The 19,161-nt window shown below is 48.4% G+C and overlaps 1 protein-coding gene across 1 annotated transcript; it reads right to left on the bottom strand.

The window, feature by feature from the left end:
- Window positions 1-264: 264 nt before the first annotated feature.
- KCNMB4 (potassium calcium-activated channel subfamily M regulatory beta subunit 4) lies at window positions 265-17,763 on the bottom strand. The gene is made up of 3 exons (XM_088522913.1): window positions 17,425-17,763; window positions 9,292-9,419; window positions 265-1,089 (listed from the first exon to the last, which is right to left on the bottom strand). Exons 1-3 carry the CDS (start codon window positions 17,761-17,763, stop codon window positions 921-923), a joined length of 636 nt encoding a protein of 211 aa, XP_088379039.1. The 3' UTR covers window positions 265-920.
- Between the last annotated feature and the right edge of the window lie 1,398 nt (window positions 17,764-19,161).

Consider the following 19,161-nt stretch of genomic DNA (forward strand, 5'->3'; position numbering starts at 1 on the left):
GCGCACGAGAAGCAGATGCCTCCTCCTCCTCTTACACCCTTCAGTTTAACCACGCAAAGAGACACCAAGGTCCACAGGCTTCTCTAAGCAAGCACCTGAAACAACCTGCCCCAGCTTGGAGAAAATCCCTGGGAAAACTCACTTGGAAAACACTTCAAAGGAAATCTCTTGCTCCTTAAAGCTAGAGAGCGTTTGGCAAAGACGGTAATGGAGAAGGTACAAGAGAAACTGCAGGGACTGAATACCACTGAGGCAATGAAATCGGATCCAGGATTTAATCACCTTTTCCAATAAATGCTAAGTTTGGGGTTTTGAGAGAATATTTCTAACAGGCTGTTACATTTCTTCACAGTGAGCAGCTGATGATGACGGATTTTGTCTAGACAGAAGTTAAAGTTTGATTTTTAAAGTGAAGTTCTATACAGTGAAAAAAAACAATCAGCACAGTGTTATTTTTGTCTTAAAGCCTTTTTTTAAACAAAACAAAGGTAAAAAACAAAACAACCAACTTTCATGGTTTTGGAAATACAGTCTATCATAAAGTTAATATTTTAAATAGTTAATATTAAACAATAGTAAAGATTGCTTTGCAGAGACAAAACAAATCACATTAGGGGTTTTCCTGAACTGTCTCTCAGTGCAGCTGGGGCCTGGGTGGCTGTTGCTCGAGACTAGTAAGAGTACAGCGTATTTGGTGTGTGCAGCTTCTTTTGGTGGAGTATATTGATTTATTGTCATAGCAGAAGCAGCAAGTAGCTGGCGTTTCCTAGGGCAGGCTCCCACGAGGAATCCTCGGGCCGCAGCAGCTCCGCGCTCGGAGGGACGCTGGAAACACCTGGGCCCCTGAGAGGAGGGCAGGCGTGTTGGGTCGCCCATCTTGCCCCCTCCTGGCACCGTGTTCCTCTCCTCCCCTCTCCTGCTCAGGCGTGTTTCCTCTTTTTGAGCGCCTCCGCCTTCACGGCCAAGCTCTTCGCGCAGATGGTGAGCAGCACGATGAGGACCCCGACCAGCAGCGTGACGAGGGGCCAGAGGAAGCAGTGCAGGAGCACGGTCTCGTCGTGGGTGCGCTTCAGCATCACGTCATCCGGCCTGCAAGGGGGGGCAAGAGCAGAGGGAGAAATGAAATGAAATGAAATGAAATGAAATAAAATAAAATAAAATAATAAAGCATCTCGACATTATCACTTCATCATTAGAGGAAGGCAGCTGCCATGAAGACAATACAGGCATTTTATTTGCAGCAGTGTTAGAAAATGATTAAGTGGGCTGCTCTCTTCCATTCATGGCATTTGTTTGCCTACCTATCATCAGCAGTCATGGCAGGCCACCAGGGCGTAGCATCTGGAGTGTTTATAGACTAAAAAGTTCATTCATATGAAAAAAAAGAAAGAATTGGTACTTTAGAAGAATTGCTCTTCTTGGGGTCAGGGTAATCACACAGAGCAATGAGAGATACAATATCAGGCTGCAGACTGAAAAATGGCTCAAATGAAAACAGGTAAGATGTAATTACACTTATCTGCCTCAAATGGCATTAGAAACTGTGCAACGAATTTAAGTGCAATTAGGTCTTCCCTTTTAACTACAAGCTTTGATTCAGCCATGGGGCATGTGGAGGATCCTACCAAGAGTCTCAGCTGCAGCCCGGATCTGGGCAAGGAGCCAGCCCTTTCCTTGCATTTCTGAGCGCTCTACGCATCTGACCTGATGGTTGAGGAAACTGCCCCTCAAGATCCCCCAGGGAAGTGGCAGGAGGGTGTGGGAGAACAGCAAGGTGGAGGAGGAATCTGAGGAGGCTTGGAAATTCAGACGGGCCAGAATGTCTGAAAGATCAGTTGTCCATCTGCCTCTTCCAAGTCTGAAAGGTTGGTCTGGAAATCTGATGGCAATTTTTCCTCATGTCTGGCTCTTTCTGCTTTGCCTGCAGTTTAATAGAGTTATTAAATCAATCTCATGGCACTTGCACTTTTCTGCTTTTTTCCTCATCTAGAGCCAGAGACGTAGCTTGCTGAAAAACTGTCTGTAAAAGAAGGACACAGAACTTTTTCAAATTAGGAAGAGCACATTGTCCAGACTCGTGCTAGCTTTCTGTTGGTTGCTTATTCCAGTCTCACGTGGCTTCGTCAGGGCAACAGGAAGAAACCCTTTTCCTACACTGGGAAATTAATGGAGAGTGTGTAAATCTGCAGATGTGCTTCTTTCCTTAACTGTACAGTGACAAACAGAGGAAGACTCTGCTTGTGAGTAGCTCAGCAAGATAAAAGGTGAGGCTTGGTAATGCAAAAATCAATTGAAAGAAACCCAGGTGCATCCAGGAGGAGAGTGTGAAGTTTTCTCACCTGAGATCCTCCAAACACATAGTCAGGCACATGCGGAGACCATAAATTGAATAAAATGATATTAATTTTAGGTGCACAGACTCACCAGTTTACAGTATATAAAAGTTAGCATGCAAACAGAAGATGCTTTCACAGGAGGACTAATACTGCTTTCCTTGTATTTACTGTATCATCCTCTGTGAATAACAGCAAGCTAATTGGCAGTGAGACCATAAACAGATTTGTGTGCTTTCCCGTTATTTTTGTACTCTTCGATTAGTATCCACTCACAAGATAAGTTTAGTTTAAGTGTTTGTTCTTAAGTTTAGAGCTGAGAGGATTGAACGCTAGCAGGCTAGAAAATTAGATTCAATTAGAGAGAAAAAAAAAAAAAGGCATGATTAGCAAATATCTGTGCCAACCACAGCAGCATTGCATAGCAGCAAGGAGTTATAAACACTCACTGTAGGTAGGAATTTACCTCCTGGAACTTGGCAATCTAAAAGAGTTTCCTTCTTGGAAAAGAGTCAAAGACTTACAAAGACCCTCAGTGAAGCCACAGGTTGAGTGCTGTTCTTAGACAGGTATTATTAGCTACAGCAGCCTTTTCTGTACAGTTCATGCAATGCAGAAGGGAAGGCAGCAGTTTACTGCTGACTTTGACATTGTGCTTCCAGCAAACGTGTTAGGGTCATGCTGAGGCCCCCAAAAATGGCACTTACTGCGTAGCTACCGGTACCACACTGAGGAAGGCAAACGCAAGGGAGGAGGGTGCCCCTGCTGCACTGCCTGGCAGCGCTCCCGGAGACGATCGCTCGCTCCGGGATGGCAACAGCCCCAGGAAACGTATCGGGATTGACCGCCGCGGTGCACGATGCCAGGGCTCAGCCTTTGCATAATCCCCTCCCTCCCCCTCTGGGAGCGGCTCGTCTGTGGCTACACCTGCAGAGCACGAGGATTTCACGAGGGAGGAGTGGGAAGGTGCCAAGGCAGCTCCAAGAGGCGGAGGAGGATGGGAGTTGGCACAGACGCTGCTGCAGTCGCAGGTGAAGGAGCCCTAACCAGCCCATCCATCACAGAGGCTGTCGGCAGGTAGGGAGAAGGCTCTGGAAAATAGCTTAAGGCAACAGAGGGCCCTCTGAGATGCAGCTTTTGCAACAGAGGGAAGTGCTTAAAGAGGGGCAGTTGAAAAAAGAAAAACCGTTTACTCTTTTCCTTTCACGATAACTCCTTTTACACCTGCTCTTTGGTGCTGAGATTGCAAACAGGAAACAGCAGCTGCCAAGGCGGAGATGGAGAATCCCTTCTGCTCCCTGCACGGCGCAGGTCGCTCGGGTCCGCGCGGCACCGCGTTGCGCCGCTCCGCACGCTCCGGGCCACCGGGGAGAACAGAAAGTTGAGTTAGGGAAAACACAAAGAAAAGATGGAGGGAGTTTTAAAGCAGACCATCTGGGCAGCAAAGCTAGAGCAACACCCCAAAGAGCCCCAACACGCAGCACGTTGTGCCGCACTTGTGAGTTGGATGAGGAGACACTGTACAGAGCGGCTGCAGGGACGAGGCCTCCTCTGCCATGGAGAGCCTGGAGCCCTGGGGGCTGCGCAGCTCCCCAGGAAGCGCATGCAGAGCGGGGGGAATCATCCCAGCCCCAAAACACTGCGGCCTCTCAACGAGACAAGCAGACTCAGCATCCTGTTTTCACACAAATGAGGTGATAGCCCCAGCCCAGCAGCCAGGACCATGGTGTGTACCAGTGTGCGTGGCAAGGAGACCCTCTGGCCACAGATCTGAAGAATGGCTGTGTTTGCATTTGTTTTCATGTGTGACACTTTGTGCCAAATAAAACAGTATGTTATTTCATGCAAGATCAGTAAGCTCCAGGAAAACAGAATGGGGAGAAAGGATATCAAGGGGGAGGGGTGTTGTGATCAGAATTAATCAGATGAATTAAATACAGAAAAGTCATTAGTGATTAATTAGCAGGTTAGTCTATAGAGGCCAGATTTCACTTCTTCCAGGCTACTTGTTCTCCATATGTGACTGGAGGAACTATTCTCCATCTCCTAAAGAAATTAATCATTATGCAGAGAAGAAACCTTACCATAAACATGACAATCTCTGAAGGAATCTGTTAGGTATCCTCAGAGAGGACCGCTTGTGGTAAAACAGCTGTCTATGGAAATTTGGAAATATGGAAAACAAACAAATACCAAATGTTTGGGGACAACCCCCAGATAATCACAGAATGGTTGAGGTTGGAAGGGACCTCTAGAGGTCATCTAGTCCAGCCCCCTGGAGATGGAACTTCCTGTGTTTCAGCTTGTACCCATTACCCCAAACTTGCAAGATAACTTGCAAGATATTCTGGGAAAATAAGAAAAAAAAAAAAGACAGGAAGAAAAGGGATATTAAATAAAATCTGCTTGTAAAAGACACCCAGAGGACTCAGCAGGACTCCATGGTCCTCTCCTGGCCCATGGGCCACAGCCCAGGTGCCAGAGCAGCTCACTGCAGGATGAGCAGCACTAATCATTCACTATTCAAAAGGAACGCTGCAGCAGCCCAGCTTAGGGTTCAGGGTGCATTGAAACAGTTCTGGCATTCCAGTGTGAAAATCTCTGGCTTTCACCCCAAGGCACACGCAGCAGGAAGTGAGGCTGCACTAACTTGAGAGAACTGCGCATGATGCACGTTCGTGAATCAGAAGCATAGACACGAAGGCACCCATCTCGACGAGCACGGACAGGGGAAAGCAAACCCGCTCGCGGGGACCCACCACACTTTGTGGCCCTGCACTGCTACTCCTGAGCGCGGGCATCACGGCTGAGCCGTGACACGAGAGCACACGGAGCCAGGAGTCCAGGGGAGCTCCCAGGCTGTGCTATGGGTGTCCTGGCGCCATGAAGGAGACCACCAGAAGTTCACAAATCCCACACACTGCTGGGTCTTCAGGAGAACAGTCCTGTAGTGATTATTACCCGCACACGAAAGAGAAACCCACAGTGTCTGGAAAATCATGCAAGCACCAAGGAAAGCTACACAGAGTCCACCAAGGTAGAAAACACTAGATGGAATCACTGAATTCCACCTCTAATTCCATTACTTTCATCAGCAGCTGAAACAAGGCAAGCAGGAGGTACAGAGGAGCCACAGAGGTGCTGAGGGAAGGCAGGAAGCAGCAGAGGAGGCTACAGAAGTGGGCAGAGGGAACAAGAGGATGGTGGCAGGGGGTAGAGAAAAAATATGTGAAAACACACATGGCAGACAGCAAAAAGGAGAGAAGGCTGTACTTCCATGTGCATCTGAGAAGAGAAACACAACTCTGGTTGGTGCAGTGAAGGCAGAGGCCAAACCGAGACCCTTCCTTCCCTTTCGCCGAGCAGGCGATGAGGGGCGGAATTCTGTTTTGTTTCTGAAAGGTGGAAAGTCCTGCGTATTTTTAGCAGGACTCTGAGCTCAGGGTTGTGACCTGCCGGGGCTCTTAGCAGGGCTAACTGGATTAGCCCCTGTGTTACACAACGCTTGACCGCTGCGCGCTCCCAGGCAGGTCTCTGGAGAAGCTCCGGAGCAGCGTGGGAAGAACCTCACTGCGGAGGCCACCAAGGAGTCGCGGGGCTCAAGAAGCTGAAGGCACATGAGCGTGTTGGTTCTCTCTCACTTGCCCCACTGTGCCATTTATGTGGGGGATGGATGCCAAGAGGCTAGGGGAGAAAAATGGGAGGCATCTTACAAGAATTTCTTTGCATTCAAAGTGATCTGGATTTAATGGTGTTTGCAATCTGTATACCCTTACTTTGCCCACAGATAGACTTAAATGCCTTAAGCTTCACTATGACAAACATTAATTAGTACTTTTTCCTATTGTTGCAAAGCACAGAGGTTCCCCAGCTGGAAGTGAGCAAGCAGGGACTGTCTCTGCTGTTCCTTACTAGCAATTGCTCTCTGGTCCAATGCAGCCCTACAAGTAAAGGGAAGGATAAGAGAGAACATGATCATCTGATCTAAGGGAATTAATTTCAAAAAGTTAGTGAACTACTAAAGCAAACCAAGATTGCCGTGCCTCCCTTTACAAATGAATGGTCTTGCTACCAGAAAACCATGCTGGGTGGACACAGTGAAAACACAAAACGGTGCCATGTAAAGGAGGCACGAAGGAGGAATGGCCTGACACGGGTCCCTCCGCGTGTCTCTGCGGAGAGGCAGGAACACGCCATGAGGTGGAAGGGCTGGGCCAGGAGAGCTCTTGGTGTCTTTCTTTTCTGTTGCTGCTGTTGTCAATGAGACCTTTAACTCAAAGAAAAAGTGGCAGCGCATCCTCCCGCTGGCCTGTTCCCCCAGGCCTCCCTCTCTGGGACCCCAGATGTGACCCTTGTTTGCATGAGGCCGTGACTACTGACCTCAAGTCCTCTGGCTCTCTGGAATTCTCCCGGGAAAAAGCCCATAACACACTTAAATCCCATGAAGTCCAAAAACGCTGAAGCACTAGAACTTTGCACCTTCTCAAAATATTGGCAACAGCCTGAGAACTTTTTCTTAATTTGTCATTTATTTTGTACTCTGAGTCGGTGAAGGTTGTATTCTGCTGCGCACAGTGGGGGGATCATGATGCCAACAGGCTCCACAACTAAGGATCCAGAAAAGCAACTTGTAGTGCCTGCCCCAAAGCTAACCAGGGAAAAGTGGGACACTAAAGAGAAGTGCCTGCAGTGGCAAAGCAAACCCTCAGCTTTCAGTGGTTCTCTCTCTCCCAGTTACATTGTGCTTTGGTTCCTTATGATACATGTTAGCAGCGTGCACACTGCCCTGACTTTTTTTCTTATTTTCAAACAAGACTATCGCAGTTGAGCCTCACTGAACTAAAGGGAAGAGATCCATAGCTGTGAAGTCACATAAATTAGTAATTCTGAGAGTGCTACTAAGTGTCATAAAGAGGAAAAGATGTTCATTCATTGCCCAGACACTTACCTTGGATTCTATGCTAATCCTTAACAATGCAATATTAGCATGCTTAACATGGTAATATTGCAAAAACTACACTTTCCAAGGAAGGTACCACTATAGCCTGTATACTGTTCTATAGAGGCTTATATAAAACAGTTAGTTCTTCCCCACAGACCAGAAAATACTGACAGAAAATGTGCACTGTTCCATTTTAAAGTCAGCAGATTTTCCCTTCAGTTCATGTTTCTTCCTGCTTGACAGGCTGTTTAAGTATCAGAGCTGTAAAAGTGTACCTAAGCAAGCACATTCCCAGTCAGCAGGACTTACATTTCAACACTCATTCCTCTCTGCAAAAGGAAATAGATGGCGTACACATTTTAGCTTAGACTATCTTCAAGCATCTTTGGCAATGAGCCTTGCTTCTGCTGTATATAAATTGCTGTTCGATCAGCAAAATGCAAAGTGCTTTAAGGCTGCCACAGTGTTTGGCAATAAAATTTAACACTATGGGATACGGCACCACTAAGGAAAAATACCATGCCGGAGTGCACAATGCCTTTGGTCAGCCCTGGTGGTGCTGGGCTGCGCGTGACCTTGTGGTGAGTTTGTCCCCACTTCACCCGCAGACGTGATGTGACAGTCACCTCAGCCAGCTCTTCACCCCTGCCACGGGGCTGCACCCTGAGCACCACCCTCAGCTCCCACTCAATTTGATAGTCCATGCAGAAACTAGACACCTCAGATCATGTTCCACCTAAGCTGCATTAGGCATTTATACTGGCATAAGATAAATTGCTCCTATTTCCCCTCAGTGATTGTAAAATCTCACTTCGATCTTGCCCCACCTCCTCACTTCCTCCCTGCAATTCCTAGTAAATCCAAATATCTGATGTCAACACTCCCCAGAAAAGCCCTGGATTAGACTAATAAGCCCTGTGTTATTTCCACCTGAACCTCCCTCATCTGTACAATTTCTAAGTTCTTGCAGGATAGGACTCCCTTCTTCCTTTAGGCCCTGGTACTGCAGACATTTACACAAGTGCTGAACTTGGATACCCAGAGGAGTCTCCTCGGCTCTAACACAATTACTCAGGCTGATCAGCTTTAGCACGTGTCACATGTTTGCAGATTTGGCGTCTAAATCCCATAAAATCTTGGCTGATCTGGAGATCCCAGGTATTTCCTTTCCACCTGTCAGTTGACATGGACCTATGAGCACACACACATTTCCTGAACTCCCTCCAGCACGTCTGCATGCTGCAGCCAGAGCTAAGCTGGAGCCAGCACGTCATCTTCATTTCCCAGTACACCACTGTCAGAGAGAGAGACAAGCGAGAGAAGAGAAATCCCTCTTCTTCCCACTTACAGAGGGAAGCAAACCACACAAAACCCTCGGTACGTACGCAAGTCGCATCGTAAGTGGTAGTAAAAGCAAGAGTCAACACAGAAGCCAGATGCTTTAAGCTACAGCTTTCCATTCTGAAAGTATGAATAAAAAGTGGTAATTCTAAAAATGTTCTGTAATCACATCCGATTCATTAATTGTCTATGAATTCAATTCCTGAGTAAGTTTGTACTGTTTATTGGTCTCTCTTTTTCTCCAGCACTTTATTAACACAGCAGGATTTCTTTCCTCCTGGGGGAACAAACATTAATATCCAAGTCAGCAAACTGTCACCTGAGCGTTAAAAAAAAAAAAAAAAAAAAAGCTCTTTCCCATAGAATGGAATGTTTTAAGCAAGAATTTCCCTGAAGATTTATATTTTTTCTTCAAGGGATAAAGAGGATAAAGATACCTTTTCACTTTTTGTGATGTTGTTCAATAGTCACAACTGCCTTAATAAAATACTTGTCTAAAGTAAGTAAGCATATACAATAAAATATACCACTACATATTTGCATATATATATACACACACACACACACACGCATACACACAGCTATATATATATATTTTTTCAAACAGAACCAATGGACAGCTGTCAAAAAGATGCATAAACACTCAAGACTATGCAAACGTAGGTGATTACTTACCTTAAGTGCTGGTTGAAATAGCACGTAAATGGTTGCGAACCCACTTTCTCTTTCCAGTATTTCTGCTTGTACGTGACATTCTCAGAGTTCTCCTGATCGTCTCTTGCACAAGGAGGGATGTACGAACACTGTCAAGACATGTTGCAAAATGGAGTTACTTCTACACTCACAAACACAAGGCATCACTTTCTCTGCTTTCCTCGTAATATTAATATTATTAAAATGGGCAAAGAATAATTAGTACAAGCTTCAAAAATCTGAAGAACAGAAATGCATCTGAACTTTCCTTGAATTGTTAGTTACTGCTTACATGTACTGGAAAAGAATCTATGAGTATTCAGAAATAAACTAAAGGTTTTATCATGTCTTACTCCCTTATCTAACCAACCTGCTAATTAACACCCTGTTGTTTTGCAGGATTAATGCAAAAATGATTCAGTTTTGAGTTATTTCTGTTCAGCTGCTTGGATTGTGTTTGAATACAGTCCTATTTGCAGGAAGGCATGCAATCAAAATTTCGTTTAGGACCACGCTAATAAATAATCAAAATATGCCAACAAACTTCCCCATGTTGATATCTGCTGGTGAGTGATGGGTATTCCTCCAGTTTTACAGCATGTGGAAACAAGCACAGAAAGCTAAAAATCCTGTTCCAGCAGAAAGGTTCAGTATCTGCTTCAACCGTCGGAGTCAGTAAGATGGGAGTGCGTGGTGAGCTCCCAGCCGCAAACATCTGCTTCAAAGCCACGGAGATGGAGAGAAGCCCTCCTGCCGACGGTGCATTTCAGACTGGGCTTTTAAAGCGTCAGCTCTAGATTGCAGGGAACCCTCCACCCTTCCTTCCTACCCACTAGGAATTTAAAACAGAATAAAATCAATATTCATTTGAATGTAATTCTGTAAGTACCCCAATGTTCGAGCACTGTTCCTCTCACTGTTATTAGGCATCTGCAGGAGGTGATTAAAGGAGATCATTAATGGAAATGTTATTCCAAAGTGAGTGATACTGCTCAACTTATCTTCAGTATCCTGGCTTTTCATGCAGGAAGGGGCACAGGCAGCAAGGCCCAAAGGGCACAAATAGTGATATGTAATTTCTTTAAAATAAGGAGCTGTAAGCACAAAATAAGTGACTGGGAAGGTAGCTATGAAGCCTCCTACTTCTAGGTAGAGTGAGGAAGCAGGAGATGCCAAGCATGGGAAACCCCTACAGGAATCCTCACATGTGATGACAAGGAGGTTTCTTTGCAGCATCTGGAAGCCGTAACAACAAGGAGAGATTTGCCCTCCCTAATCTGAAAATAAAGATCACCAGGACAAAAAGGTCTGACTGGCTGGTGAGAGCTTTCCTCTCCCTTTTCATCTGGGGAGTTTTCACAGACCTACCATGCCCCTAGCTGCACACCAAGTCCAGCTCTGTGGAGCTAGAAGCTGATCTCCAGCATAAAGCAGCCTGAAGCTCTTGAAGCTTTGCCAATCCAGGATAGAAGAAATCTCAGGATTTTATTGGCTTGATCATGTAAAACCTGACCACTTCTGTCAGTACCTTCCATAGTCCAAACTGCAAATTTTCACTTGTTGCTGTCAAGTAGAAACTCACTTTTTTTCCCCACAGACAAGTGCCCCCATTTTCACAGGAGCCCACGTCTCGGGGGGCTATGGCACAGAGCTCCCTTTAAATCCTTGATTGGATCATCCTAAAACAGGATACCTCTGCTACTGACAACTAAAAAAATAAAAGAAATAGCACCACTCAAAAAAAGAAAAAACAACAAACAACACAGAACTCAAGATCAGAATTTTTCACACACTGTTATTTCATTTTATGCATTTTCCCCTCCGTTCCCAATGCCTGAGCACATCTGTTCAGCAGCTGGGCCAAGCTAGCAAAGTTGGCACATAAACACCCGAGTGCAGTGCTGGCTCTGGCCACTGATATTTTCCACCATCTCACCTGGGTTCCCTCAGTCTCGCTGTGCAGGCTCCTTGGTCGAGGTGGGGTTGAGCACTCCCAGCCTTCGTGATGCTGGTAGCATTTTTGGGCATGACCTTTCAGAGCTTTTCACAAAGTGTCCTCCAGATCATTTACACTTAGCTAGCATACAAAATGCAAAATGAAAACTCCTTTTCCTGCAGTATTAGCTCCTGCACAGAGCTTTATTCTCTCATCCAAAGTGCTGTTTCCTCATCGCTGAGCCCACTTCTCTCCTCTGCTACAAAAGCATGACCTACCCAGCACTCCAAACTTTCTCTGGATCCTTCCAAGTCCTCCCCATAATCAAGCAAGTTCTTCACAAAGTTCATGACTTGGCAAACTGCTATTCACCCCCAGCCTGCATCCCCAGCCTTAGAAACAACTGAAACTGTTAAGGCTTGGAGTGAGTTCAAACTCACCCCTGAGGAGTAGAGTAGTCTCTGCCTGAAATGAAATAATCGTTGTTTGAATCCCACGGGAAGCCCTAGCATCTTCTCAATCCAATGAGGGCCTTGAGGCCACTGTCCCCCGATGTCAACATGGTTCCACTAACCTGATGTTCATTTTGACTCCTTCCAATTCAAGGAGGGAGTTGGGATATCTTTCCTTAGCCTTGCAAAAACACTTCTTGGGCGTTTTATTTGATCAGCTACACAACTTTCTACAACACAGTCAACATGTAGATAACATGACAATTTTTTACTGATGTGAGTTGGATGGATGACCACTTTCTTTGGCAACAGCCAATTTCTGAAAGATTAACTCCTCAGTACAGTGCATGAAATCCCATCATGAAAAAATAAATACCAAGTGTTAGACAGTAAGCTAGGATGCTTTGTGTTCATATTTAACTCAAGAAGAAACATCAGTTTTCAGTGCCAGTATCCCACTCTCTTATTACTTTGAAGATGAAGAATAGCACTTAATATTTGATGTTCAGAATAAATCTAATGGAGTTGAGATTTTTGCAGCAGCTCTTCATGGTTCTGAAATCAAAGAACCTACACTATATCGTAGCAATGATGAAACTATTGTGCAATTCAAATACAGGCTCAACATAGCTCAAAATCAGTACCAAGTTATTAATGTTTCTCCTTCAATCAAAACCACTGTTTGGATAGATGAGTCAGGATTCAATTCAGTAAAAGTGCCAGAGAGCAGATAAGATACCTTTACAGGAAGGGTTTTTAAGACTTGAATCTGGCATGGGACTACTGACATTTCAGTGTCTTTGCAGATGCTGCTTATTCCCTGTTATTCTGAACATTCCCTCAGAGCACATATTCCTCCTTTTTCATGGAGAAGGGACAGGGGAATGAATTCTTGATTGTGGTTTATATCCAGCTTGAGTTTCATACTTTTCAGAGATTAATTCTTGCCTAATCCAAAACCATCCTTAGGAAAAAGCAGTCTGCCCCACAGCAAGCATCCCCAGGTTCAAACTCAGCCAAGCTGCACCCGCTGAAAAAAGATACACCAGGAAAAGGAAACTACAGTGACTAAGCCTGGGCCTCCTCTCACCAGCTCTGGGGCAGCCAGGATATCTGGGCAAGAAATCTGCTAATAAACACTCAGAATCACTAACTAGGAACTGCAACAACAGAAGGACTCTGTATTTATAAACAACCCCGCGTATTACAACACAGGCTGAAGCTGTTGAATACTGTCTGTTGATCTTCCGGAGTACTTTGAAGATTATCTGGAAGCTGATGTTAAAGCACCAGTGTAACACAGGGTCTCAGAAAACACAGCAAAGTTTTCTGATAATCAGAGTAAGAGGTTCGAGTGCCAAAGTTGTAGTTGGCCCTGTGCTGAGAAATAGCTTTCAATGTGGTTAAAGCAGCAACTTCTGTTGTAATCCTGGTGGTCCAACACCAAAGAAGGGCATAAAGCTGGCAGCACAAAAACGAGCAAACTTTTCCCAGCCAACATTCATTTCAAACAAATTCCTTCTTCCTCATCAGTCCAGATGATAGTATTGCATTCACAAAGACAGATCTCATAGAGGTTGTTATCTCTGCCAACACGTCCTGCTCAAGCTCTCTGAAGTGTTATGTGCAAATTAGACTCCCTGCAGATCCTGATTCTTGCCTTTGGTGTGATGCTATTAGAGCACTCGTTACACAAAGTAGGAGAACAGAGAGATGTCCAGGTCTCTGCTAATCCCTGTGGGCTCCCATTGGTCCACATGGAAACCATCTTCACACTGAGGGAGCTCAAGCTGGTGCTCATGGCTGATTTTTTGATGCCTACATTGTGCAGACGAACACCCACAAAGTGACCTGATCCACAATTTCTTACGGCAGCCCAAGGGCGCTGGGGATTGATCTGCAGCAGCTGGAGGGTTTCCCCAAGGAAACCCTGGGAAACAAGTGCATGGCACAGCACGAACCACAGCCCACACACGCATGGGATGCTGCACCCCTCACTGGACCTCTCCCTCACATTACTGGTGATCGGGCCATAATTTGCTCTTAAATTTACTCTGCCACAGCTCATCTTTGAGAGAATCAACAATTTTAAGCAATTCTATTCCCAGCACACAGACGAGAGAGGCCTTGAAGGAACCCATACCTTAGTGCAGCACCTGCAAAATGAGCAATACGCCGTCTGCACAGCATCCCTGCAAAGCACAGGGGAAAAAGCCACACGAAAGGGTTGTCATGCTGTCATCAGGCCTTTAGGCCCCACATCTGGACAAAACAGGGCCGAATCAATTAGATTTGCAGAGGCAACTTGAACTCCCAGGTTCCCAGCCGCACGCTGGCCCATCACAGCCTCGACGGCCGCTGTGGCTGCTTTGGACACGTATCCACAGGGAGTCAACCCGGGGTGCAGGTATCTCCCTTGAAACCACCCTGTTTCGAGGGACATGGCACCCTGGCTGCATATTTTACCCAGCCAAACCTATATCCCTGTCCCTGGCGCCGCGCACATTACCAACTTGCTGTGCAGCCAGACGATCCTGACAAATTGACTTTGGAATTAATTCCCCTTTAAACCTTATCTCCAAGATTACTATTGCTATCAGAGCAGGCGAAGAAAGGCTCCATCAACTGCAATTTCTTCTGCAGGGGCAGTGATGAAAAACAAAAAAGAAGCCCACAAATCACCCAGACTGTAGGCAAATGTAATTGCGTGCAGTGCTTCATATTTACATTTCTGGATTAATTCTGAGCCAGCTATATAATCTTTTAAGAGCTAAAATGAAACTGGATTCAGCTGTGCAATGATGTGATTATCTCATGAAGGAAGAGAAGAAAAATAAAACATTTCCTACAGTTAGAGTTCACAAGAACAGACAGATCCGTAACCAGAGATACCCCCTTATCTATAACCGCACACACCTCCCGCTCTGCTACAGAAAGCAGCAGTTTTCAGCTGACACACTGGGGATCGTTGGAGTGGTGTGAAGCTGCCACCCACTCTCTTTTGCTTGTGTGGTGTTGCGAGTCCTAAACACACATTTCTCACAGCACTGATTTCCCAGGAGGAATAGCTGCCCTGCACAGGGGAGCTTTTATACAGAATCTAAGAGTCTAAGACTGTCCCAAAGAAAAGCTCTTTTTCCCCCCCTTTCCCTCGCATTAGTTGGAATTAGCTGGCACACAGCATGTGTAACTGCGTGAGGACAAGCGAGTGTGCTCCGAGGAGAGCACAGGAACGGCAGGGTTAACCAGGCTCCATTCATAAATCCGTATCGGACCCGGATAATGAAATCACCAGGTTCCTAATCTGCTGCTACAACTAATCCAGTTCAGCATAAAATCCAGAAGGCTTTTAAAGACAGTAAGACTTTGGAACAAAAATAAAAAGGAGAATGTAGTTGCTCAGCTACACAGACATTAAACTAGAGAAAATAAAAGCCCTACACTAAAGCAATAGCTATACATCCTTTCCTTCCTCCCAAAGGAAATGCTTTCCCACTGAGAACTAAATGACTTTTAGATTTATTTTCGATTGGTTTTGCATAAACTCCTTAAGGTAAGGAAAATAAGTGCAGCACGTTCCTTTCCATGTTCTCTTCCATTTAGTTTAATTCAGTTATACCACACAACGTAGTTACATCAAAAACTGCATCCTTTCTGCTCGACCCCATCTAGCAGGTTAGATGCAGTCGTTGGCAGCCCGTATCCTGTGGTGAACAACCCGCACCCAGCGGCGCGGCGCTCGAGGTAACCGGATTAGATGTGTAAGAGCATCCCCCGCGCCGCGCTGCCGGCATGCAGGCCCGAGTCTGCTTATTAGTTGCTAAATAAATGGAGGTTCCTGAACCACATTTCCAGGCATCCCTCCTCAAGCGCAGCGGGAATTCAAATCCAGCAGCCATGGGCTGGTCGAGCTCGCGGGCACCTGTTTTGTTGCTGGGAACAGCCTGGCACCTCCACAGCTCTGCTCACCCAATTTCATGCAAATCATCCTGCTGTCCCCTCTGGATTTTGCTCCTTTATTTTGTGGAAACAACTTAACAAACTCTCCTCCACTCAGCCAGAGTGCTGGACAGAGGACATTTGCTCCTCTGATTTAAGGACACTTCTGCTCAGTCCATCTCCGTGCAGGTGACACAAACTTTCAAGAAAGGAAGGAAAGAAAAACCCTTGCATGGAAAAAGCTTTTGCTTAAATGCAGCCATCCCGCCTGGGGCCCAAGTGCTCCCCTGCGAGGGATGCCTGCCCAATCACTTTCCGCATCCTTCCTTTTTTTTCCTTTTTTTTTTTAAAAAAAAAAACTCTCACAAAAAACAAAACACACACACACACAAAAAAAAACTCTCCCAAGCACGTGTTTTTTCTTTCCCACAACAATTTTTCCTTTCTTTCCTCTTTCTTCCCTCCCACGGACCATTTTACCCTCTACAGACCGTTTTTCCACCCATGAACCTTTTTTTCTTTTAACCACCACAGGCCATTTTCCCGACCACAGGCGTTCTTTATCCTCACGGACCGTTCTTTTTTCTCCCCACGGATGGGCATTTTTTCCTTTTCCACCAGCCCTTTTCTGTTTCTCCCTCCACAGACTATTTTTTCCCCCAACAGACCCTCTTCTGCCCACGGGCATTCTTTTTCCCCACCGACAGTTCTTTCCTCCCCGCGGGCCGTCCCTCTCCTCCCCGCCACCCCGGCGTGCCTTTCCCTCACGGACCGTTATCTTTCCCCCACGAGGGAGCGTTTTCCTTTTAGCACTGTTTTCTACTCCACGGACCGTTTCTTTCCCCCTCAACGGGCCGTTTCCCGCCCTCCACACCGCTTCTTCCTCCCAGGACCCTTCTCTTCTCACGGACCGTTCCTCCCCCCGCTCCACAGCCGTTCCCCCTCGCGGGCCGTTTCTTCCCCCGCCACGATCGTTCTTTCTCCTCATGAGCCGTTTCCCCCCCCTGCCACGGCCGTTCCCCCTCACGGGCCGTTTCTCCCCGCGCCTCGGCCGTTCTTTCTCCTCACGAGCCGTTTCCCCCCTCGCGTGCCGTTTCTCCCCGCGCCTCGGCCGTTCTTTTTCCTCACGGGCCGTTTCCCCCCTCACGGGCCGTTTCTCCCCGCGCCTCGGCCGTTCTTTTTCCTCACGGGCCGTTTCCCCCCTCACGGGCCGTTTCTCCCCGCGCCTCGGCCGTTCTTTCTCCTCACGAGCCGTTTCCCCCCTCGCGGCCGTTTCTCTCCGCGCCTCGGCCGTTCTTTCTCCTCACGAGCCGTTTTCCCCCCTCGCGGGCCGTTTCTCCCCGCGCCTCGGCTGTTCTTTCTCCTCACGAGCCGTTTCCCCCCTCGCGGGCCGTTTCTTCCCCCGTCACGGCCGTTCTTTCTCCTCACGAGCCGTTTCCCCCCTCGCGGGCCGTTTCTTCCCCCGTCACGGCCGTTCTTTCTCCTCACGAACCGTTTTCCCCCCCTCGCGGGCCGTTTCCCCCCTCGCGGGCCGTTTCTCCCCGCGCCTCGGCCGTTCTTTCTCCTCACGAACCGTTTTCCCCCCTCACGGGCCGTTTCCCCCCTCGCGGGCCGTTTCTCCCCGCGCCTGGGCCGTTCTTTCTCCTCACGGGCCGTTTCCCCCTCGCGGGCCGTTTCTCCCCGCGCCTGGGCCGTTCTCTCTCCTCGCGGGCCGTTTCTCCCCGTGCCTCGGCCGTTCGCTCTCCCCGCGGGCCGTTTCCCGCCCCCGCCGCGGCCGTTCCTCCTCACCTTGGGGTTGGCGCGCAGCTGCCGCTCGTCCTCGTGCAGCAGCGCGGGCGCGGCGGAGCGCGAGGTGCGCACGAGCACCTGCAGGCAGGGGTAGCGCGCCGTGCCGCGGCACGCGCCGCCGCACGAGAAGGAGCACGCGAAGCGCTCGCCCAGCTGCCGCACCGCCAGCACCGTGCAGTTGGCGGCGCCGCCGCCGCGCCGCTCCTGCAGCGCCGGCCGCAGCCAGCAGAAGCCCAGCACGAGCAGCGAGAGGAGGCCGGCGGCGATGAGCAGGAAGCCGAGCCGCATGCTCTTGTCCTCCGCCTCCGTGTACTCGTAGGCCGGGCGGCTCCGCGCCATGGCCGCGCTGCGCCGCCGCCGCCGCCCGGCAGCCGCGGCCATGAGGTGAGCGCCTGAGCGCCCCCCGCCCGCGCGCGGGAGAGCGGGCGGGCACACTCACACGCGCATAAATAAATAAATATATATAGACATTATATGAGTGTGTGTGGGAAGCCGGGTTACTCACTTATCTGCGCGCTCTGACCCGCTTGCGGCGGGAGGCAGGGACAGCTTGCGCCGGGATTATCCGGCCGCGGCGGGATTTGCTGGTCCGGATTAGTGGTGCCTCCCTGTCCCCGCGCGGCCGCTCTCGGAGGGCTTTGCCCCCGCTGCTCCTGCGGGGGCTCCCGCCGCCCCCGGCACTGCTCATGCTGGGGTGAGGCGAGCGGCTGTGGCCCCCAGCACCCCCGGGGGCTGCTGCGAGCCCTGCCGGGCGCTGCAGAGCTGCGACAGGGCTGTGGTGACAGGGTGACTGCCCCCTCCTCGTGCCCCGAGCGTGAGCTCCGTGGGGCGGCCCCCCGAGCGGTGCCGAGGCCCTCAGGGGCTCGCTGTGCGCGCGGTGGGAGCCGCAGGGACAGACACGGGGTCCCTGGAAGCGCGGGAGCAACTGCGAGCCTCGTCTTCCCGAGCTCGGCTTGAGCTTTGGGGCTATCCTTCCCCAACAAGACTTTCAGGTGACTCGGCAGACCGCGACGAGCGGGTCCGAGAGAGCGGCGCACAGGCAGACCCAGTCGCTGCCCGTCGCTTACAGACAAGGGTAAACGGGAGGGCGACTGTCAGGAGGGTTTGCTCAGCAAGACGCTGCCCTCGAAAAGGCAGCCCTGAAAGATGCCCCGTTCGAAAAGAGGGCTGCAGAAGGGCACCAAAGCCAAGAAAATTCACAAATGAACTTCTACTGTTGCTGAGCATCGCTCGCTGCAGCAACTAGTGCAACGCGCTCTGCGACACCGAAGTGCCTTAGCTCAGAGTTGCGTTTCTATTCTGTAGTCTTTAGCACAGTTAATTACGTAGAATAAAATTTATGCTGATAGCTGATGATACAGCAGATGGAGTGGTGCAGAAATAATAGAAAAATGAATATGGGAAAAAGTACTTTCTTCCAGCCAGTTTTTCCAGTCACTTCTCCACTGCAGCAGAGCACAATGTCAAACTTTTAAAAACAAAGTTGAGCCATATAGACTCCTCAAATGGAATATTCAGCAGCATTTGGCAGGAATGCTTTTGAGAATCCACACTGTGATATGAATATAAATGGCTGCAAATACTGTTCTTGGCTGCACTAATGTGCAACCACTCTGTCCTCAGGCTCAGTGCTGTATAGTAGCCACTTCTACTACTACAGCTTTCCAGAAAAAGTACTCCAGCTGTAAGCCTGGGGAAGCTGAAGCAGTTTTCACCAGCAAGAGGTATTTACACTAG

Source organism: Tinamus guttatus, unplaced genomic scaffold (genome assembly GCF_059628265.1).
Source record: "Tinamus guttatus ecotype Peru unplaced genomic scaffold, ASM5962826v1 Tinamus_guttatus_pri_ptg000171l, whole genome shotgun sequence".
NCBI lineage: Eukaryota > Metazoa > Chordata > Aves > Tinamiformes > Tinamidae > Tinamus > Tinamus guttatus.